General features: G+C 42.4%; 1 protein-coding gene across 1 annotated transcript in view; it reads left to right on the forward strand.

Moving 5' to 3' along the window:
- Positions 1-24,626, forward strand: part of ppm1h (protein phosphatase, Mg2+/Mn2+ dependent, 1H) — a 77,768-nt gene that overhangs the window by 4,993 nt on the left and 48,149 nt on the right. Inside the window, exon 2 of the mRNA XM_048608038.1 lies at positions 14,116-14,281. Within this exon, the coding sequence (XP_048463995.1) occupies positions 14,116-14,281 (166 nt within the window). The remainder of the gene's footprint in view (positions 1-14,115; positions 14,282-24,626) is intronic.

The following is a 24,626-nucleotide window of genomic DNA, read 5'->3' on the forward strand; positions in this document are numbered from 1 at the left end:
ATAATGGAATAGTTTAGGTTAGATGGGCTTCAGATTGGTTTCACAGGTCGGCGCAACATCGAGGGCCGAAGGGCCTGTACTGCGCTGTAATGTTCTATGTTCTATGTTCTAATTATGGAGATTGGTGCCAGAATAGAGAGCGAATCACAATAGTGAAGCAGGACTGCTAAGTATTTGGGTGGGGGGGTGTGATTAGAAAATAGAACATTGAAGGGCAAGGGATATCAATTGTAAGCAGCACAATAGTCTCGATGGAGGGGAGAGTAGACTCTAGATCTGGCATGTCTACTTGATGTGCCTGGGGCTGGGGCTCAGTAAAGTGGACAGATGGAGTTTTACGTAGGTTGTGTGGGAATTTGCGGAAGTTCAAATCTTAACGGGTTTGATGGGGAAGCCCACCAAGAAGGTTTCCCTAACAGTAAGAGACTCATCCTGAGACTCGTGCAGGAGGAGCCTTCCATTGTGGGTGGGGTAAGTGTTTCCTTTTGCGAGAGAGGGGGTTTCAGTTTCAAGCAAAGAGAAGCCCTTCAAAGGTCAACAGCATTACACAGACACCCATACAGTACAAGCGAAACACACCTGCAAGGATGCCTTGTGTGAACCTTGGGCATTAACCTCCTGTGTGCAGTTCAAATCCTTGCCCCAGTCTCTCTCGACTATATAATACATTACAAATCAATCCCGCTAAACTCCCTCTCTTCCCCAGAGAGAAGTGGAGGCAGGTGGTAGATTTTTGACTAACAATGGAGTTGGTGTTTATTGGGGTTAGCCAAAAACGTGGAGGGTGTCCGCAAGAAAATCAGCTATGGTAGACAAACAGCAGGCTGGAAAACACAGCAAGCCAGGCAGCATCTGGAGAAAAGGAGCAGTTAATGTTTTGGGTATATCCTGAAGAAGCGTTACACCCGAAACATTGACTGCTCCTTTCCTCTAGGTGCTGCCTGGCTTGCTGTGTTGTTCCAACCTCCTGTTTGTCTATCTTGGATTCCAGCATCTGCAGATTTTTTGTCTCTGAGATCAGCTGTGATCTTATTGAGTTGTAGTATCTGCTTAAAAGGCCAAGTGGCTTACTCTTGCTCCTAACTAATTTTTTACATATTGCCATCACTCCAACTGAGTTAGGTATAATCAATCTGGCAAATGAGCTAGGAGATTTCTAGTTTGTAATGGCTCAGTTTCACCCCATATTCAGGGAGATGGTCTCATAGTGGTAACTAGTCATCTAGAGACCCAGGTTAGTCCTTTGGGGAAACAACAACAGAAATTACTGGAAAAGCTCAGCAGGCCTGACAGCATCTTTGGAGAGAAATCAGAGTTAACATTTCAGGTCAAGTGACCCTTCCTCGTTCTGGGTCACTTGATCTGATTAACTGTGATTTCTCAACACAAATGCTACTAGACCTGCTGAGTTTTTCCAGCAATTTCTGTTTTTGTTTGTGATTTCCGGCATCCGCAGTTTTTTTTTTCAGTTTTTATTTAGTTCATTTGGGGAGGTGGATTCAAATCCCACCAGGGATTGGTGGAATTTTAAATTTTATAAGCTGAAATTAGCAATGGTGCTCATGGCAACTATCATCATTTGTTGCAAGAAAACATCTGGTTCACTGATCCTTTATGGAGAAAGGAATCTGCTGTCCCTACCTGGTGTGGCCTATATGTGACTTCATACACTCAACAATGTGGATGACTTAACTGCCTCATGTAATGGCCTAGTATGCCACTTGATTCAAGATAAACTAGAGATGTGCAACAAAAACTGACCTTGTCAGCAATGCTAACATTCTGTTAAAGAATAAAAAGAACTGCAATCACCTTTGTACTAAAGGTTTTTTTTTAAAGACAGACACAAGAGGAAACCTGTCCTTTTAGAAAGCAGCAACTACTTTGAAAGACTAAATAAAAACCGAAGGAACTGCGGATGCTGTAAATCAGGAACAAAGGAATTCTGAGGAAGGGTCACCGGACCCGAAATGTTAACTGATTTTTTTCTTCACAGATGCTGCCGTACCTGCTGAGCTTTTCCAGCAACAACTTCTGTTTTTGTGATTTGAAAGACTGTTCTAAAAGCAGACAGTACTGCATATGATTCTGGTTTCCCTGCTATTGGAAGGATATTATTAAACTGGAACAGGTGCAAAAATGATTTACAAAGATGCTACCGAAACTGGAGGATTTGAGTTATAAGGAGAGGCTGAATAGACTGGGGTTGTTTTCCCTGGAGCATTGGAGGCTGAGGTATGACCTTTATACAAGTTTATAAAATCATGAGGGGCACAGATATGGTGAATATCTAAGGTCTTTACCCCCAAGGTAGGAGAGTCCAAAAGTAGAGGTATATGTTTAAGATGAGAGGGGAAAGATTTCAAAGGGACCTGAGAGGACCCGTTTTTCACACAGAGGGTGTTGTGTATACGGATCAAGCTGCCAGAGGAAGTGGTAGGGGCACGTAAAATTACAACATTTAAAAGACATTTGGAAGGTATATGGATAGGAAAGGTATAGAAGGATATGGGCCAAATGCAGGCAAATGGGATTAGTTCAGTTTAGGAAACCAGATCGGCGTGGATAAGTTGGGCCGAAGTTCTATTTCCATGATATGTGACTCTATGACTCTATAATAAATTCAACTGCCATAAACCATTATGTTGCAATCACATAAAGATTGTTAGTACAATGTTCTTTTTGAGAGAAAATTATCTCAACTTAGTGAGTGTAGAATAATTGGAGGAAAGATATAATTTATTTCTCCTAGAGCCATCTATCTTGCTACCAAGAGATAAAAAGGAAACTGTTAATCGGTATAGACTGTCATTTCCTCACAAATGTAATTACTCAGCAATACTGTCAGCATCTATGTTTAATAAGGTTAGTGGAATAGAACTATGAATCACAAACAGTCATGGGCCTGTGTGTATAATATAGAATGGTTGTGGGGAATATAATTCTCAACACTGAGCATTGTTGCTGAGACACTTAATGTGCATATTCCATTGCTCCTCTTTCAGCGGTTACTAAAGTGTGGAAAAAATGATTAGGAGAAAGTGGCAATTTAATGATATAAAGCAAACATCTGGGTGAAATGAGATGCTAAGCATTTACGCACAATTGCTGTGTAAATTCGATAGCTTGTTCAGAAATTTAACTTGTCAGTTTTCAACAATTTTCATTTATATAATGCCTTTAAAGTAGTTAAAATGTCCAAACTTGAGGTGGAAGTCTGTTATAATGTGGTTCAACAAATTGTAAATTCACTTAGTGCTGGGGTCTCATGGCTCCCAAAAGAGATACATCTTTGATTAAATCTTTATTTTGCTAGTTATCAATAGGAGGAAGTAGTTTTCTTATTAGTGTCATCTAGCTACAAAAGCAATTATGTATTTTGGACATCAATATCCACCTTTATAATTGACTTCCATTGCATTTACCGGAGTATAATCAGACAAAGTAATATCAAACCAAAGCTCTGTCAGTAAAATAGGTTTAAGAGTCATGAAGGAAAGCGAGATAGCAAATCTTAAGTAGGACCTTCATAACTTAGAGTTACCATTAGTGGAATGAAGGCAGATGGCAATGTGCAAGAAATCAGAGTTGGAGGATTGTAGACATTTCTAAGGATTGTAAGATTAAAGATTGGGGGGGTGTGCAAGAGGAGCGGGAATGTAATATACAATTTTAAGATGGCAGAGTTGTTTGAATGTTGGATATGGATCGAAGTATGTGATTTCTCTGAAGGAAGGAACTTAGACCAAGTTCTTTCAGCAAAATGAAAGTCAGGGAGCTGCCTGAAAAAGAGGAAATGGATATGTGGGGACTGTAACAGTGCTCTCTTTCCAATAGAAACTGAAGTAGTACATGGGCAGAAGCCGAATACTTGATTGTGTAGTGGCCCAAATTTAATTAGATTAAAAATGTTGGAAGAGACAGCAATAATAAATGCCAAATGAATATCAAAACTTGACTTTAATTACATTGAAAAAGCTTTAATTTGATTAGGGTCATGCTCACGAAAAACGTCTTTGAGGATGTATAAAATGTCTTTAATAGGGTACAGGATAAATACATACCAAAAGGCTAATAAATTATGGAGATATGAACATGCATAGACTAATAAGACATTAAAATGCAATATAACTAAGAAAATAACACATTACAGGATCATAGCTAAGGGAAATTGTGACCTTCTTAAAACAAAATCATAAAACCATAAAACATCGGAGCAGTCATAGGCCATTCAGCCTATCGAGTCTGCTCCACCATTGACATATCTGATAATCTTTAACTCCGCTTTTCTACATAACTCTTGATTCCCTTACTAGTTTACAGAATGGTTACAGCACGGAAGTGAATCATTCTGCTCATTGTGCCCATGTCAGTTCTCTGGGAGAGTAGCTTGGTGTGTACCACTCTCCACCCTTTCTCCCCAGAGCTGTGTGTTTTTTTTTTCATGACTGAATAATCTACTGCCAGTGTCTGCTTAGGCAGTGCGTTCCAAATCCTAACCACTTACTAAGTTGGTATGAGAGCTTTTCCTTGCGTTGCCTCTGGCTCATTTGCCATTCACCTTAAGTGAGTGTCCTCTGCTTTACAACACCTCTGCCAAAGGGAACAATACCTCTTTATCTATCTGTCAAGACCCCTCGTGATTTTGAACACCACTATCAAATCCCCTCAATCTTCTCCTCTCCAAGCAAAACAGTATTTCCACTACACTGAAATATCTCATTCCTGAAACATTATTGTAAATCTTTGCTGCACCCACTCCAGTGCCTTCATATCCTTCTTAAATTGCAGTGCCTGGAATTAGCCACAATATTTCAGTTGTGGTTCAGTTGTGTCATTTCTAAAGAAGGGTCTTGACCCGAAACGTCAGCTTTCCTGCTGCTCTGATGCTGCTTGGCCTGCTGTGTTCATCCAGCTCTACACCTTGTTATCTCTGTTTTCTGACCTCCTTGCTTTTGCACTGTTTGCCTCATTTTAAAACCCAGAATCCTATAAAATCAGCAATAGTGTTAGCATCCTTATTAACCACTTTCTCAACTGTCCTCTCTCCTTCAATGATTTGCACGTATGTAACAGCATCCCCCAACCAACCCCTGTACTTCTGCACCCCCTTTAGAGTTGCCCCTTTATTTTTTCATGGACCTCACTTATTCTTCTTAATGTATCACTTCGCGCTTCTCTGCCTAAATTTGTATCTGACATTTGTCCACCAACTCCATCAGCCTATTTCCTTTTCTAGCAATAGCCTCATTGCTATTCACAATACTTACCAAGTTTTGTAATCTGCACATTTTTGGAATTGTGCCCTACGTGCCCAAATCCAAGTCATTAATATAGATCAAGAAAAGCAAGTCCTGATATTAACTCCCCAAGGGAACTTAAAACTTACCTCCAAGTTTTTTTTTGTCTTTAAATAGCAGTCAGAACAATAAACATACGAGTCAAAATGAGCATAAAGTAAGCCAACATGTTTTGTAAAATCTAGTACTTTAACAGCAAGAAACTTGTTAAAGAAAAAATAATTTGGCACAAATGTGCAAATTAGGAATAAAATCTAGACAGAATTGAATTAATTGATTAGGAGCTTTCAATATGGCAACAATAAAAAATCAAGACTAAGGGGTGCTATCCTTTCTTATGAGAGGAATTGAACATAAAGGTAAGGATGCTATGCTTCAATTATGCAGGGCATCGGTAAGATCACATCTCGAATACTGTGTGCAGTTGTGGATGTAAACGCACTGAAGCGTGTTCAGAAGAGGTTAACTGAATTTATACCTGGAATGAGTGGGTGTCTCCCATTTTGGATGTTTGTAGGATGGTTTGTATACACAGGCTGGCTTTCCTATGAACAAAAAGCCTGTACTTTTTAAATGTGCAGTTGGTGGGACAGCTGAAGTGCAACTATTAATTACTACCTGCCATTTTAGTCGTGTTAACTGCTCAGCCTCTAGCACTGCCTTCTCTGTTTCAGAGAGTCAGGTTTTAAATGCCAATTCAGGTACTTGAGCTTGTATTCAAAGCTGATGCTTCAGTACAGTGCGAAGGAAGGGCTGTACTGTCTGAGATATTACCATTTAGATGGGATGATGAACTGATGTCCCAAAATAGTTTGGCACTGGTTTACATTAGAATATAAGATGTAGGAGCAGGAGTAAGTTATTAGGCCCCTCAAGCTTGCCCTGCCATTTTGTACGGTCATGGCTGATCTGCCACAGGCCTCTATTTATTTTTTGTGCCAGCTCCTCATAGCCTACAACTCCTCAATATTCCAAAAATTGATCTATATACGCTAAATACTTTCAGTAATTTAGTCTCTACAGCATTCTGGGGCAGAGAATTCTAGACATTCACTATTCTCGGGGAGAAGAACTTCTTTCACGTCTCATCTTTAAATGTGTGCCCCCTTATTCTGTAACTAAGTTCCCTAGTTTGAGATTTTCTCCTACTACAGGAGACATCTTCTTAAGATCTACCCTCAGAATCTTGTATGTTTGAATAAGATCGCCCCTTATTCTTCTAAACACAAACAAATAAAGCCTGATCTGTTTAGCCATTCCTGATAAGTCAACCCTTCATCCCAAGAATCAGCCTAGTGAATCTACTTTGAACTGCTTCAATGCCAGTATATCTTCTCTTAAATATGAGGATGAAAACTGTACACTGTACTCCAGGAGCAACCTCACCCACACACTGTACAAGACTACATTAGTTTTAAGAAGAGGTGAGTTATCTCCAGTATCCCGAACACATTTCTCCTCAACCAACGTTACTAAAATATTATCACAGTGCTGTTTGTGAGATCCTGCTGTTTACAAATTGGCCACTGAATTTTCTGGATTATATTTCAAAGCAGTTGTATTTGGGTGTGCTCGGATCATGAAAGGCACAATGTAAATACAAGTCTTTGTTTTGTGTATTTCACTGGATACCATATGGCTTGCCTGCCACCACTTTCTGTTTATTGTGAGATAGCAATTCTCACAGGGTTCGAAAATATGTGAACTTCTACTTTGAAGCTAAAACTAAAAGCCAAGTGTATTTACAAAGCAATATAATTGCGTCTAAACTGAAGGTCACAGCAGGGGCCTAATTTATGCACTGCCTTGAGTTGCATGTTATGTTTTAAAAACAGAAAGTCAGTGCTTAGACATAACACTGTGTGGAGCTGGAGGAACACAGCAGACCAGGCAGCATCAGAGGAGCAGGAAAGTTGACGTTTCGTGTCGGGACCCTTCTTCTTACTATCTCTGAAGAGTCAGTCCTTAGTTCTCTGTAGTAGCATCTCAGTGCCTGAAGAATATGATGCAGGTGGAGAGAAAATGTAAATCCAGTGCCTCATAGCACCCTCTTGTGGTTAAGACAATGCAAAATAGAATAAAAGGGTAATGAGTATAATTGCAGATCCAATGTTCTGACAGATTGCAATTACATTTTGTCTGAACTGCAAGAACTGGAATTAATATACAAAATACCCTTTGTCCTTTAAAGGAATGCTAAATTTACTATCTTAAGATCAAAAGCTATTGGGCTTGTGACCGAGGCCTCCCAGTTGCAGTCATTTTAAAGTAGATGCAGTGAGCATCTATTACAACATCCTATGTTTATATAGCAACTTTTCATGTAACAAAACATCCCAGGGCACTTCACAAGAGCATCGCAAAACAAAATTTGACATAAGAAAATAAAAGAAGATAAGTCAGTTTGCAGATGGTACAAAGATTGGCCAAAGATTGACCAGGTAGTTGACAGTGAGGAAAAAGTTCTTAGGTTACAGGAGGATGTAGCTGGATTGGTCAGATGGGCGGCTTGGTCAGATGGGCAGATCAGCAGCAGATGGAATTTAACCCTGAAAGGATGCAGTTTGGAAGAAGTAACAAGACAAAGGAGCACTCAATGAACGGCAAGTCACTAGGAAGCTCAGAGGAACAGAGGCATCTTTAGGATGCTTGTCCACAGATCCCTGAAGATGGCAGGACAGATTTTAAGAACAAATGGGACACTTGCCTTTTTTCAGCCGTGCCACAGATTGTAAGAGCAGGAAGGTTATGTGGAGCTGTACAAAACTTTGGTGAGTCTGGAGTTGGAGTACTGTGTGCAGTTCTGGTTATCACATAGATAGGATGTGATTTATACTGTAGGTGGTGCAGAGGAGATTCACTAGGATACCGCCTGGGCTGGACAGTTTTAGCTATGAAGAGAGGCCTCAATAAGCTCAGTTTTCTTTGAAGCAAAGAAGGCTGAGGTATATAAGATAATGAGAGGCATGGACAGAGTGGGTAGAAAGCAGTGTTCTCTTTAGTTGAAGGGTTAATAGCAAGAGGGTATAATTTTAAGGCAAAAAATGTGTGGTTTAGAGCGAGTTTGAAGTATGAAATTTCACCCAGAGGAACGTGGGAATCTGGAATGCAAAGCTGGAGAGAAGTTGAGGTGGGAAATCTCACCACCTACAAAAAGTATTTGGATGACCACTTGAAATGTCATTAACATTCAAGGCTATGATGGGAAAGTGGAATGAGTGTAGATTGAGTAATTTTGCTGGTGCAGACTCGATGGGGATGAAGGCCTCTACTGCACAGTGTGATTCTATGATTAGGTCAGGTGACCAATAGCCTGGTCAAAGAAAGAAGTTTTAAAGAGGGTCTTAAAATAGGAAAGTGAATGATAATCTATAGTATTAATCCAACTAAATTCATCTCAAAATGTGATTTTGAGATATTTCCTATTCAACGCTGTATGAAAACTGCTTTTCCATTATGCTTAAAGTTATTTCTCAACAAAGAAATGAAACCACCTGGCCTTGAAGTGGACACCGGAGAAGACAAAGGCAGAAACAGCCCTGAGGACCCTGCAAAGCCCTCGTTGATACATCTGGGGGCTAGTGCCAAATCTGGGAGAGCTTTCTCACATACTAGTGAAACAACAGCCTGACATTGTCTGTCAAGCACGATTCTGTGAGTTTGACTATGTCCCGGACACCACCAGCACCATCCATGGATGTGTCCTGTCCCATCGACAGGACAAACCAAGCAAAGATGGTGGCATAGTCGTATACAGTTGGGAGGGTTTGGCTTCTGAGTCCTCAACATTGATGGTGGACCCCATGAAGTCTCGTGGCTTCAGGTTAAACATGGGCAAGGAAATCTTCTGCTGATTACCATATACCATCCTCCTCAGTTGGTGAATCAGTGCTCCTCCATTGAGGAAGCACTGAGGGTGGCAGGAGTGCAAATGTACTTTTGGGTGGGGGATTTCAATGCCCGCTACCAATAGTGGCTCAGCAGCAATACTAATGATCGAGCTGGTTGGGTGCAAAAGAACATAGCTGCTAGACTGGATCTGCAGCAGGTGGTCAGGGAACCAATAAGAGGGAAAAACAGACTTGACCTCATCCTTACCAATCTGCCAGCTGCTGATGCATCTGTCATGACAATATTGGTGATAGTGACCACCGCACAGTTCTCGTGGAGACAAAGTCCCTCCTTCACATTGAGAATACCCTCCATTTGTTGTGTGGTACTATCACTGTGCTAAATGGAACAGACTTTGAACAGATCCAGCAAATCGAGACTGGGCATTCATGAAGCTCTGTGGACCATCAACAACAGCAGAATTGTACTCCAGCACAACCTGTAACCTCATGGCCCGGCATATCCCCCCATTCAACCATTACCATCAAGCCAGGGGTTCAAACTTGGCTCAATGGAGAGTGCAGGAGGGCATGCCAGGAGCAACACCAGACATACCTAGAACTGAGGTGTTAACCTGGTGAAACTACTAAACAGGACTACTTATATGCTAAACAGCATAAGCAGTGAGCAATAGACAGAACTAAACGATCCTACAAACAATGGATCAGATCTAAGCTCTGCAATCCTATCGCATCCAGTCATGAATGATGATGGAGAATTCACTGGAAGAGATGGCTCCACAAATAGGCCCATCCTCAATGATGGAAGAGCCCATAACATAAGGCCGTAACACATAACTGCAAAAGATAAGGCTGAAGTGCTCACAATAATCCTTAGCCAGGAGTGCCAAGTGGATGATCCATCTCTGCCTCCTCCAGTGGTCCCCAGCATTACAGTTACCAGTTTTCAGCCAGTTCAATTCATTCCATGTGATATCAAGAAATGGTTGGAGGCATTGGATAGTGCAAAAGCTGTGGGACCTGAAATAGTACTGAAGACTTGTGCTCCAGAACTTTGCCATTTCCCTAGCCATGCTGTTCCAGTACAGCTACTCCACTACGCAGCTACTTCCCCGACAATGTGGAAAATTGCACAGGACAAACCCAACCCGGCTAAGTACTGCCCCATCAGTCTCCTCTTGATCATCAATAACGTGATGGAAGGTATCATGTACAGTGCTATCAAGCAGCACCTACTCAGCAATAACCTGCTCAGTGACGCCCAGTTTGGGTTCTGTCAGGGCCACTCAGCTCCTGACCTCATTACAGCCTTGGGTCAAACATGGAAAAAAAGCTGAATTTCAGAAGTGAGGTGAGAGTGACAGCCCTTGACGTCAAGGTTGCATTCAACTGAATGTGGTATTAAGGCACCCCAGCAAAACTGAAATCAGTCAGTATTGGGTCAAACTCTTCACTGTTTGAAGTCATATCTGGCACATAGGACAATGGTTGTGTTTGTTGGAGGTCAATCACCTCAGCTCCAGGACGTCTGTGCAGGAGTTCCTCACTGTCCTAGGCCTAACCATCAATGACCTTCCATCAATCATAAGGTCAGAAGTGGGAATTTTGCCAATGATTGTACAATGTTCAGCACCGCTCATGATTCCTCCAGATACTGAAGGAGTCCATGTTCAAATGCAACAATATCTGGACAAATATCCAGGCTTGGGCTGACAAGTGGCAAGTAATGTTTGCACCTCACAAATGCCAGGCAATGACCATCTCCAATAAGAGACGATCTAATAACCACTCCTTGTCATTCAATGGTGTTACCCATACTGAATCCCTCGCTATCAACATTTTTGGTGTTACTATTTACCAGAAATTCAACTGGACTCACCATACAAACAGTGGCTAAAGACCAGATCAGAGGCTAGGAATACTGCAGTGAGTAACTCACCTCCTGACTCCTCAAAGCCTGTCCACCACCTACAAGGCACTAGTCAGGACTGTGATGGAATACTCCCCACTTGCTTGGATGGGTGCAGCCACAACACCTCTCGAAACTTGACACCATCCAGGACAAAGCAGCCCGCTTGATTGGTACCACATCCACAAGCATCCGTTCCCTTCGTTATTGGCACTCAGTAACAAGAGTGTGTACTATCTACAAGATGCACTGCAGAAATTCACCAAAGATCCTTAAACAGTAACTTCCAAACTCACTACCTCTTCCATCTAGAAGGACAGGAGCAGCAGATACATGGGAACACCACCACCTGCAAGTTCCCCTCCAAGCCACTCATCATCCTGATTTGGAAATATGTCACCAATACTTCATTGTAGCTGGGTCAAAATCCGTGAAATTCCCTCCCAATGGGCGTATTCGATCAACCTATAGCAATAAAGCAGCTTACCACCACCTTCTCAAGGGTAATTAGGGATGGACAATAAATGCTGGCCAGCCAGCGACACCCACATCCCACAGGTGAATTTAAAAAATGCTGATACAGTCGGTTCTGCTAGAACGCGATAGTTGCATTGCTGTGCAACATCATGCTATAGAAAATTGCGTTATAGAAATAATGGGGCCTATGGGAAAGGGGCAGATTAGGGATTAGGGGCAGACCACCACAAAATTTCACTCAAAATCACTCAAAAATCACTTAAAAGCCTGACGCAAGGGATAGCACAATTTGAATAAATGTTTAATTCATATCTAATAATGAAATAAAAGTAAATTTCATACCTTACCTTGAAAAAAATGTCAAGATGGCTTGATGGGGGAAGAGGTTTTGAGGTTGCTGTGTTGTTAATGCAGGGGCTGAGGATCCTCATCATCATTATTATTACCTTCAGGTGCAGTTGTATTTCCTGCAATAATTTCTAAAAACATCTTCCAAAACATCATCAAATAGGTCAGAAAAACTTGCTCCATCATCCAACCACATGCTTGACCTAAAGTAGATGCCTAGAGTAACTTGGGGTAATCTTTCCAGGTTTGTGGGTTGGCAGAGTGGTACACCATCACAGGCTTAAGCTTTAAGTCTCCACTGGTATGGCACCCAGCAGCACAGTCACACGATCCTTTGCCACCTTTAAGCGTGGAATGTGTGCTTCATTCATAGAAATGTAGGTTCCTATTATGTAAACTATATCACATGTTCTCTCATTGCATTCAAAACGCTTTATTACATATAGCTTCTCTTCCAGTGTTATAGCCTTTCTTTTATGTTCACCACCTGCAATTATATCACCAGGATGCTTCTTGCTAACATTCTTGTTGCTTTGTCTCGTGTTTTTGTGGGTAACACGGCAGAATTGTACCTCTCACGGAAAGCACTTCACGACAAAGTTTGCGAAATGATCACGTGATGCCGGCGTGGAGACTCTTTCGGCACTAACATTGCGCAGTTTGGGACAAAGCCCATGAAACGATCACGTGATGTCGGCGCATACTCCTCCGCGCAGTGATGGAGTCATGTTGTAGCAAACACAAGTTCGCATTTTAGAAATAGCCAGTTGCGTTATAGCCAATTTATGTTGCCAGAATACATGTTATAGCAGAACCGTATTTGGAATTTTTAAGATTCTCTTTCTTCCACAGAGTGGATTATTTCTCTTTATTTTAACAGCATTTTATTTGAATCTTTCTGATTTCCAACATTTTGAGATTTTTTTTAAACTTTCTGTCTTTTTTTTTACTGTATCACTTTACATTGTGTAAACTCTTCTAAGTCCCTCCTTCCTTGTAGTAAAGCAGTGCAACATTCAGGATGGAGTCCTCTGGATCCACAAGCAGAAAGGGAACTTAAGTGGTCAAAATGGTGTCAGACCAGAATGCAGCCATGTCCCTCAAACAACACTGACTTTCTTCATGGGTGATCTCCATCCTCGGAGTACAGGGGAAGGCGTGTGGGAGAAAATTGTACTGACAGCTGCCACTCCATTTGTGCTGCCAGCTTCAGATTGGCGGGTGACTCTCGGCAGCCAGGATTTGCTTGTCCCAGGTCACAATACCAGTCCCGCTGTGATGAACCAACTGCCTAATTGCTAGAGAGCCCAGGAGCTTTCTTATCCTGACAGCTGTGTATTTCCTTCCTCCCATCCCTCCTGTCAAATGGAAAAATATCACCTTCTGTTTCTGCTTTTGGAGGCTCATCAATAACATATTTGCAACATGAGAAAATACTATATTCAAGCCTGACTCTTAATACCTGTGCAAGTTCTTTAAGCTGATTACAGTAAGGTATTACTAGATTTTTGAAGGTCCTTTCTTCCAGATGAGCCATTAAGCGAAGATTCTGTCTGTCTGCTCTGTTGGTTCTTCAAGGTTCCCTGGTGTTATTTGAAGAAGAGCAAAAGGATCGCCTCATGTCCTGAATAGGTATTTTCCTAATCAACCTGTTCAGAGATGTTTTACGCATCTGTGGAGCAAGTGGGATTTGAGCCCAACCCAAATGTAGGGGGCACTGCTCTTTAGGGGACCTTAGTATGTGCAGATTGCCTGCAGTGTTAGCCAAGAGAACATCAGAAATTCATTCATCAGTTCTGAGGAAGGGTCACCGGACCCGAAACGTTAACACTGTTTTCTCCTCCACAGATGCTGCCAGACCTGCTGAGCTTTTCCAGCAACTTTGTTTTTGTTCCTGATTTACAGCAGCCGCAGTTCTTTTGGTTTTTATCAGAAATTCATTGCCTGGGACGTCCTGAGGTTGCAAAAAGTGCAATATAATTGCAAATTCTTTGTAATTTCTCTCTATTTTACCACAAGCCATTTCGTTACTGCAAATTGAATTTCATTATTACTTTAACAATTGACTCTGCTTGCACCTAATGAATAAAACAGTTGTGTATTTGATATCTTTTGTGGAGAAATGGTGCAATACAGTAGATTGATGATTGATTATGCCATGTAAGGGGCCTTGATAAATGCCTGTGTTCCCTTACGAGTTATTTTACTGAAATATTTTTGTGGCTTGCAGGGTGATCAATGCAGGAAAAAGCACACACAATGAGGACCAGGGTTCCTGTGAAGTGGTGACTGTGAAGAATAAATCAAGTGCACCCATCAACGCAAATAAGAATTCCACAGCCAAAAGGAGATCGTCATTACCAAACGGGGAGGGGTTACAGCTTAAAGACAATTCAGTAAGTGAAGCTTCATTCTATTTTCAACGGATACTGGGTCAGTGAAGTGCATATATGCAGCTTTCACAGAATGATCGGTAGTGCCCAGTGATGTAAATCGAATTACAGTATGCATTACTGTGTTGCATGTAGTTGCATAGAGCCTGCGGTGCAGAAAGAGGCCATTTGATCCACTGGTCTATGCCAGCATTTTACGCTCCACACAGATCCCCTTGTGTACAGCTTTGTCTTGCCCTCCTGCACACTCCATATGCTTTCTCTTTTATGTACCTGCCTAAATTCCCCTAAAATCAATTCGTGCTATTTACGTCAATTGTGACTTGTAGTAGTGAGTCCCACATTTCCACTCTCAGGGAAAAGAGGTTTTTTCTGAGTTTCTGTGCATTTGTAACTGTATCTTTTATATCTGTGGCCCTAATTTTGATCTCCTGCACAAATGAAAATATTGGAGGCTGTGCTTTTGAACCTCTTAGGAATTTAAAAGAACTCCCTAGTGTTGCAAGTTCCATGGAGAAACATGAACATTGCTAACAGCCTTCCTCCAGCCCCAGTTGGCAGCCAAGGCTTCAGACATATAGCTCTCGCTCTCTGGAATTCCCTCCAGTGAACTGCTTTATATTCCTCTATTTTAAGACTCTGCTTAAACCCATGTTCTTCTTTTAAGTGCCTCGTCCTTTCAGGTATCAGGCTTTTATTTCAGATTCTAGCATCCACGATATTTTCATAGAATCATGGAATCCCTACAGTGTGGAAACAGGCCCTTCGGCCCAACAAGTCCACACCGAACCTCAGAGCATCCCACCCAGACCCATCCCCCTATAACCCACCTAATCTACACCTCCCTGAACACTATGGGCAAGTTAGCATGGCCAATCCACCTAACCTGCACATCTTTGGACTGTGGGAGGAAACCGGAGCACCTGGAGGAAACCCATGTAGACACGGGGAGAATGTGCAAACTCCTCGCAGACAGTCGCCCGAGGCTGGAATCGAACCCGGGTCCCTGGCACTGTGAGGCAGCAGTGCTAACCACTGTGCCACCGTGCCACCCTAAGGGGGGAGGTAGTGGCAGAGTGGTAATGTCATTGGACCAGTAATCCAGAAACCCATGCCAAGGTTCTGGGGACATGGATTCAAATCCCACTTACTATGGTAGATGGCACTATTTAAATTAATAAAATGTGAAATAAATAGCTGACCTAATGCCGACGTCAACCAGCGTCTATTGTTGTAAAAGCCCGTTTGGTTCACCTGTGTCCTTTAGGAAAAGAGACCTGGCATTTTTAGCTGGTCTGGCCTATATGCAACTCCAGACCCACATCAATGTGGTTGACTCTTAACTGCCTTCTGGGATAGAGAAATGCAATCATCTTGTGAATGATTTTTTTAAAAATTCCTTTTGTATTCGTCCTTTTTTCTTGTGCTTTTCTCAGCTTGGATGCATTTTCTTTGCATTTAAAGACACTTGATATATGCACATTATTGATGAAACACTTGCTGTTTCAATCATTATTTGTTAAATTGTCCTAATGTGCGTATATCCTGAAAAAGAAGAGAACAAATTTAATTTGCTTTCCTTCTATGAACCTGTTAGGTTTTGCGAGGTTGGGTCATGAAAATGACTAGGTCACAAGATAATTACAGGAGTAAAAGGTCACCTGGACCATCGTGGTTCATTTTTTTTTTAAGAAAGGCTTCAGATTCCGCCCATTGTTTCATTCCTCAAATGATCCCTGTTGCTTTTCTGCACAAATCAATTTTTCTCTGTTCATTCCACGTGTGATTGCTAGTTTTAAATAAAGAAGATCTTCCCTTAATAGAAATGCCTGTATCAGTATCACCAGTTTTCTAGTTACATTGCTGAGTGGGCATTAGAGACCTGAATGACAACTATAATTCACTGCATCTTCATTCTTTTTCTCACTAATTTACTTTGCGTTCCCTGGTGTTTTGGGTCTTTGTGCAATTTGAAAGTTGATCTTGTTGCTTCTTTATTGTACAATAGTTGACTTTTTTCTAACTGTGACTCCTTGGCTTGTTGCCAACACACAGCAGAAACTCATACACATGATAAGCAGGGTTAATGGTCAGAAGAATATTGACTCATCTGCCTGAATTTCTATTGCATACACTGTGAGCTGGAATGCAAAGTCAGAAAAATTAACCTGCGAATGTTGGCTTTCATTTTTGTGGTTATCTCTGGTCCCCTGTGTATTTTACTATCGGCTGGACTTGGTTTCAGTCAGCTTTGGTATATGTTCTCAATTTTAATTTCACACTTCTTTGTTAACCCTGGTCTCTATTTATGTTGGCTGGGACTTTCCTTTTGTCCCATTAGAAGGAAAAGGGAGAACTGCATTTATTAAACAGGCTTCATCAGCACAACACATCCCAAAGCAGTCACAAGCCAAATAAATGCTTTGAAGTGTACCCACTTTTGCAGGAAAGTTGGCACGCCTTTTGTGCCTAGCAAGCTCCCACAAACTGCAATGTGGAAACAACCAAACAATCTGACATTGTGACCTTGATGAAGCGATTAAAGATTTACCAGGGGACTGGGGGGAAGAAAAATTGCTGGCTCTTAAAGAGTCATTCAGTCATACAGCACAGAAACAGACTCTTTGGTGCAACTCGTCCTGGCTGACCAGACACCCAAATCTGACCTTGTTCCATTGGCCAGCATTTGGCCTGTTTCCCTTTTAAACTCTCCCTGTTTGTATATCCATCCAGATGCCTTTTAAATGTTGTAATTGTACCCGCCTCCATCACTTTCTCTGGTAGCTCATTCTAAACACGCACGTCCCATCTGCTTGAAAATATTGCCCCTCAGCTCCCTTTTAAATTTTTATGCTCTCACCTTAAACCTATGCCCTCTAGTTTTGGGCTCCCTAACCCTAGGAAAAAGACTTTAGTTATTCACCGTATCATGGGGAACCTTGTCAAATGCTTTGCTGAAGTCCAACACCTACCGCTCTGCCTTCATCAATCTTCTTTGTCATCTCTTCAAAAAACTCAGTCAAGTTAGTGAGACACAATTTTCTACTCTCAGCAATTTCCCACACACAAAGTTATGTTGACTTATGCCTTATCAGTCATAGAGTCATACTGCAAGGAAGTAGACCCTTTGGTCCAACTAGTCCACGCTGACCATGTTCCCAAAGTAAACTGGACCCATTTACCTGTGCTTGACCCATATCCATCCAAACCTTTTCTATTCATGTACGTAGGCAAATGTACCTGCATCCACCTCTTCCACTCACTGTTCATTCCACACATGAACCACACTCTGTGCAAAAAAAAACATTGTCCCTCATGTCCTTTTTAAGTCCTCGCTCTTCCAAGTGCATGTAAATCCAATCCCTCAATCTCCTCCAACAACTTAACCACCACTGACATAAAGCTCACTGGTCTACAGTTCCCTGGGTTTTCCTTGCAGCATTTCTTAAATAATGGCATCACATCAGCCAATCTCCAGTCTTCCGGCACCTCAGCCACGGCTGCCGATGATATAAATATTTCAGCAAGGGCTTAGCGATCACTTCCCTAGCTTCCTGCAAAGTTCTGGGAAATACCTGATCAGATCCTGGGGATTTATCTCCCTTTCAGCATTTTAAGACCTGCAGCACCACCTCTGCTGTAATATGAACTTTTTCTTTTCAAGACATCACTATTTATTTCCCCAAGTTCCTTAGCTTCCAGGTCCTCCTCCACAGTAAATACTGATGCAAAATATTTGTTTAGTATCTTGTGGTTCCATACATAGATGGCCTTGTTGATCTTTAGGGAGCCCTATTCTCTCCCTAGTTACTTTTTTGCCTTTAAGTATACTTATAGAATCTCTTTGGAATCTCCTTACCTCTGTTTGCCAAATCTATCTCATGTCCCCGAAATGCCCTCTTAATTTTCCTCTTAAGTGTACTCCTACTGCCTTTATACTTTTCTAGGAATTCACTTGATCCCAGCTGTCCATACCTGAGCTAAGACTCCTTCATTTTCTGACCAGATCCTCAATTTCTCTAGTCATCCAGCATCCCCTACACCTACCAGCCTTGCCCTTCACACTAACGGGAACATATTGTCTCTGAACTCTCGTTATTTCATTTTTAAAGGCCTCCCTCTTCCCAACCATGCCTTTACCTGCGAATAGCCTCCCCCAATCAACTTTTGAAAGCTCCTGTCTAATACCATCAAAATTGGACTTACTCCAATTTAGAGCTTTAACTTCTTGATTCGTTCTATCCTTTTTCCATAACTATATGAAAACTAATAGAATTATGATCATTTGCCCCAAAGTGCTCACCCTATAACACCACACTTGCCTTATTTCCCAACAGAAGGTATTGCTCCTTTTTAAGTTAGTATATCCATATTTTTCCATGATATCCACCCAAGGGGGCAACCAGTCCAGATTGTAAGTCTTTATCGATGGCTTATGAAATTAGAGCGCTTTGTAATGGTTACTTAGTAACTAGCATGAAACAAAAGATAGTGGACAGTGAATAAAAGACATGCATAAAGTTGCATAGCTTGAGACCAGAGAACATTTGAGTTAAATGAGAGAGTGGAGATCAGTGTGGTTTTCTTACCACAAGTGACCCAAGGGAGTACTGGGTGCAAATCTGTTCTTTTCCATTGACTTAGTAGTTAAGCAAATACATTACAACAAATCATGTGCATCAAGTTCAGAGTAAGCAGAAGGTAGTGCAAGTGACCTGAAAACCAGTGATCCAGAGCTTGAGCAAAAATAATACTGTGTCATGTGTATTGCGTTAGCTAATGGAGAAGGGCATTGCTCGCAACCTAGAAATCAGTGATCCCTGAATTCACATGGTCCTTTAATTCTGAGATCATAAGACTCTGCTGGAGGCTACCAAAGATTGACATTAGCTGAAGTCTGGCAGTAAACCACCAGCCACATCCTGTTATGAAGCCTGAGAGACCAAGAGATAGGCATCTTGAAGCTGTAGTGATTGTAATGAGGTCAGCCAGGTGAACCGCACCGAATGAGTTCCCTGATTGGGGCTGTTTGATCTGGTCCAATCATGGAGTCCTGGCTGACGGATAAGAACAGGAGTGTCAGACATCCTTCATCCTGAAAGCTGGGTCTGAGGCAGATGTCAAGCACTCTCCACATGTAAATAAAGTGTAACTTTGTGATGGGATACTGGCCTCTGTGGAGTTATATCAGAAGCCAGCTTGTTTATGTAAAGCCCTCCCTGCAGCTATAGACCAATGCCAATGGGCTGACGACTTGTTGTAAGACGACTTCTCCTCACTGGGGAGGAAGTCCTGTGCTCGGGGGCAGTGCCAGGGTTCTACAAAGAGTGCTGCTGGTATTGTATGCAGGCCCACATGGAGGCTTGATAGAGCCTGGTCTAATGTACAAAGAACAGTACAGCACAGGAACAGACCCTTCGGCCCACCAAGCGTGTGCCAATACATTTTGCCCTTCCATACTAAAACTGTCTTCAGTTACAGGATGCATATGGCTCTATTCCCTTCCTATTCATGTATTCATCCAGGTGCTTCTTGAAAGCTGCTCTTGTGTCTGCTTCCAAAACCTCCTCTGGCAGCGTGTTCCAGGCGCTCGCCACCCTTTGTGTGAAAAACCTGCCTCACACATCTCTTTTAAACTTCCTCCCCACACCTTGAACTTGTGTCCCCTAGTACTTGACCCTCTCCACCATGGGAAAATGCCTCATACTTTCCACTCTATCCATGCCATTCACAATCTTGTAAACTTCTATCAGGTCGCCCTTCAACCCCTGCATTCCAGTGAAAACAAACCCAGTCTATCAAACCTTTTTTTTTCATAGCTGAAATCTCCCATAGCATGCAACATCTTAGTAAATCTTTTCTGTACCCTCTTTAAAGCATCCACATTCCTCTGGTAGTATGGTGACCAGAACTATACACAATATTCCAAGTGTAGCCTAACTAAAGTTCTATCAAGCTGCAGCATAACTGGTCTATCCTTATACTCAATATCCCTTCCATTGAAGGCAAGCATGCCATTGGCCATTTTTTAACTATCTTATCTACCTGAGGCCTTTTTTTACTACCTTAAATACCAATAATGTAAATCTGGTTACTGAGTTAGTGAGGGTTTGAAAAGCTTCAGGAAGTCAGGGGGAAGCAGGGTGGTGACTGAGAGATGGTAAGAACTGCTGATGCTAGAGTCAGAGATAGCACAGTGTGGAGCTGGAGGAACACAGCAGGCCAGGCAGCATCAGAGGAGCAGGAAAGTTGACGTTTTGGGTCGGGACTCTACTTTGGAAATGGGGGAGAGGGAAGGGAGCTCGGAAATAAATAGAAAGGAGGGGTGGGGCTGGGGAAGGTAGGTGGGATAGTGATAGGTGAGTGCAGGTAGTGATTGGTGGGGATTGGTCAGTGAGGTGGGAGGACTGGATAGGTGGGAGAGAAGATGGACAGGTTGTGTCAGGTCAAGGAAGTGCGGATGAGAAGTAGGATTGGTCATGGGATGAGGCTGGCGGTGGGGAGATTTTGAAACTGGTAAAGTCCACATTGAGACTGAGTTTTTCAGAACAGGTAAATGGGAAAGAAGGAGGCAGCTCCACCTTCAGTCAGTTGAGGTTTCAACAATTTGTCAATTTTGGACTCCACTCTGATTAAGGGGTGAGCTTGGGTGTGGGTGGCAAAGTGATGGGCTAGCCACTCTCCTTGCATTACATGTCTTGCCCCAGTCGCCAAATCCAAAACACATCGGCACGGTGGCTCAGTGGTTACCACTGCTGCCTCAACAGCACCAGGGACCTGGGTTCGATTCCAGCCTCGGGTGACTGTCTGTGTGGAATTTGCACATTCTCCCCGTGTCTGCGTGGGTTTCCTCCGGGTGCTCCGGTTTCCTCCCACACTCCAAACATGTGCAGGCTAGGTGAATTGGCTGTGCTAAATTGCCCATAGTGTCCAGGATTGTTTAGGTTAGGTAGGCTAGACATGGGAAATGCAGGGGTAGGGGATTGAGTCTGGGTGGGATGCTCTTCGGAGGGTCGGTGTGGACTTGTTGGGCCGAATGGCCTGTTTCCACGCTGTAGGGATTCTAGGACTCCAACGGGACACATAATTTCCAGCCCTGATGACTCAGGTTTTGTGTAGCTGGGAAGGTGTGGCTGCTGGCCAGCACTCAGATTAGCTTCAACTAATTTCAGCCTTGATAGGAGTTAAAACAGTTGTTGCAATATCGAATGGGTGGTATTCATTAATAAGGTAAGATGAGAGTGACAGAATTTGACCAAGTATGTTCTAGCAAAATTGATTTCAGTGGGAATCGGGTGAAAAACATTCCTCTAGTTAGAGTCCTGCCTATGACTGGTGTGTGGGGTTGAATGGCCTGATTTGACATTGAATCCAGTCAGTTCAGACTGGGTGTTGCCTTAGTTGCAAGTCGACCGTAGTGTCAGACCCTTGGATCCTGCAGCTGTAGTACTTTGGTTTAAAAGTAGCATACATTCTTGAATGCTTATTGCATTACATAACCCTGTTAAAATGGATCTGCTTCTCCTAATGTAGTGGGCTTCAAAATGCTGGCGCAAATCACTCAGTACTTGTAATCGAGAGGCTTGGACTAATAATCAGGAGTACACAAATTCAAATCTCACTGTGATTGTGAGAATTTTATTAAATTTTTCTAAAAATCTGGTAAGAAAGATAAAGTGACGGACACGTCATTGCAAAGCTCCAACTTGTCCATAAATGCCCTTTAGGGGAGGAAGCCTGTTGTATTTCCAAATGGGTAGGTGACCTGGGTCCTGCACCAACGTGCTTGATACCTAATTCTTATCCAACGTTAGCTAGAGAATCTCGCAGCTGTAGCCAGAGGCAACCAAAGGTTCAAGAAGAAAACACACCTTTTGCCAGCTCATGGTGGCAAAATGCTGGCCTTGCTCAGCTGTTGTATGTGTCCAAAGAATATTTTTCAAAAGATTGTTTTACAATGTATTGACATTATACTTTGTCCACAAAGCACAGTGTACAGGCAGTTTATCATGAAAGCAGTAATACTATATCCAACTATTGTAGGATAGAAAGAGGTAACAAGACTGTGTGGAGTTTGCATAAACACTGACATAAGTCACTCAGTGTGACAGGGCTGTTTCTGTGCCATGAATGCAAACAAATATTATAATTCACTTTTCATTGTTTAACATTTGCCACATATATAAATTTATCACGTTTTAATGTTAAATTCTTCTAGTTATTTCAGATGTCTAAACAAACTATAACTTTAGCCTTTGATTTTCAGGTTTATTTGATCTGCAATAGTAATCATCAATTGGTTTTATCCTGCCCAATTTCCATTGCTCATTCTTATCCTGTTTAATTTAATCTCTTCACGAAAGCTTTTGTTTGTCTTCTGATTTCTTTGAAGAAGAGCTGCTTCAGTCAAGCTCACAACAGTGAAAGGTTTGGTAAAATGTTGCCTTCACATGAATCAGGTGGAAAATAACATCATCAGTTCATTACAAATCACGTCAGATATTCATTCCATCAATGTGAAAATCAGATGGATTCCTTAAAAAACATAGAGGAAGAGGCCTGTTACCCCATTGTCTGACCTGCTGTTCAGTTCGATCATGATTGACCTTTATCTTAACCCCACCTGCCATCTTCATTCCATAACTTTATTAGAAGTTAATAAGCCTACAAAAATAACCAAACAACTGGGCCTTATTACTGGAAGGGTTGAACTGAAAGACAGAGAAGTTATGTTAAACTTGTATTGAACCATGGTTAGATTGCACATGGAGCACCATAATCTGCTCGACTAGGAATCCTGCAGCAAATAACTCCCCAGAGTCTGCCCAACATCTACAAGGCATGAGCCAGGAGTATAATGGAATACTTCCCACTTGTTCAGGTTGGTTGGCTCGCTGAGCTGGTTTGTTGTTCCACAGACATTTCGTTACTGTGCTTGGTAACATCCTCAGTGCAGCCTCCGATGAAGCGTCGGTGTGTTTTCCCGCCTGGCTTTTAAACTCTGGGGTCCGTTGCGATGGATTGCCTCACTTCCAGATTTCCTCCGTAGTGGAATGTATATGGGGTCGAGTTCAATGTGTTTATTAATAGCCTGCTTCGTGGAGTGCCATGCTTCCAGGAATTCTCGTGCTTGTCTCTGCCTAGCCTGTCCCGGGATCTTGGTGTTGTCCCAGTCGAAGTCGTGGTTCTCCTTGTCCATGTGGATTGAGATGAGTGAGTATTGGTCGTGTCTTTTTGTAGCCAGTTGGTGTTCATGTACTCGTGTTGTTAGTGTCCTTCCTGTTGTCCCATGTAATGTTTCTCGCAGCCTCTGCAGGGGATCTTGTAGATGACATTGGTCCTGTCCATGGCGGGGAGTGGGTCTTTAGTTCAGGTGAGCACTTGTCGTAGGGTTGATGTGGGTTTGTGTGCCATTCTGATGCCCAGCGGTCGTAGAAGTCTTGTGGTGAGTTCTGACGTGTTCCTGATGTAGGGCAGTGTGATGAGTGTGTTGGGGCATGTAGTATCTTTCTGATGCTGTTCCTGTAGGCATCTCCTGACCCAGTTCTTTGGATATCCATTATCCTTGAACACTTGGAAGAGGTATTCCTCCTCCTCTTGGCATAGTTCCATGTTGCTGCAGTGTGTTGCTGCCCTTTTAAATAGTGTTCGCACGCAGCTTTGTTTGTGTGTGCTGGGATAGTTACTGTTGAAGTTCAATACCTGGTCTGTGTGTGTGGCTTTTCGGTGTACTTTTGTTTGCAGTTCCCCATTTGTCTTGCACTCTACCATGACGTCCAAGAATGGGAGCTGTTCGTTCTTCTCCTCCTCTCTGGTGAATTTTATTCCGGTGAGGGTGTTGTTTATGAGTTTGTGTGACTCTCCTAATTTGGTCCGTTTAGTGATGACAAAGGTGTCGTCTACGTAGCGTATCCATAGTTTAGGTTGGATTTGCAGAAGGGCAGTCCTTTCCAGTCTTTGCATCACTGCTTCTGCTATGAGTCCGGCGATAGGCGATCCCAGGGGTGTCCCGTTGATTTGCTCGTATGTTTGGCCGTTGAAGGTGAAGTGGGTGGTCAGGCATAGGTCCAATAGTTTAAGCATGTTGTCCTTGGAGATGGTTTCACTGGGGTTGTGTTCTTGTTCAAGTAGAGTTGTCATTGTTTTCCTTGCTAGTGGTATGTCTATTGATGTGAATAGGGCGGTGACATCAAACGATATCATAGTCTCTTCGTCCTCTATCTTTATGTTTTTGGTGGAGTTGAGGAATTCTTGGGCTGAGTGGATGGAGTGGGGTGATTTGTTGACTAGGTGCTTGAGTCTTCTTTGTAGTTCTCTGGCTAATCTGTGCGATGGAGTACCTGGTAGG

The sequence above is a fragment of the Rhincodon typus genome, chromosome 18 (assembly GCF_021869965.1).
Source record: "Rhincodon typus isolate 14 chromosome 18, sRhiTyp1.1, whole genome shotgun sequence".
Lineage (NCBI taxonomy): Eukaryota > Metazoa > Chordata > Chondrichthyes > Orectolobiformes > Rhincodontidae > Rhincodon > Rhincodon typus.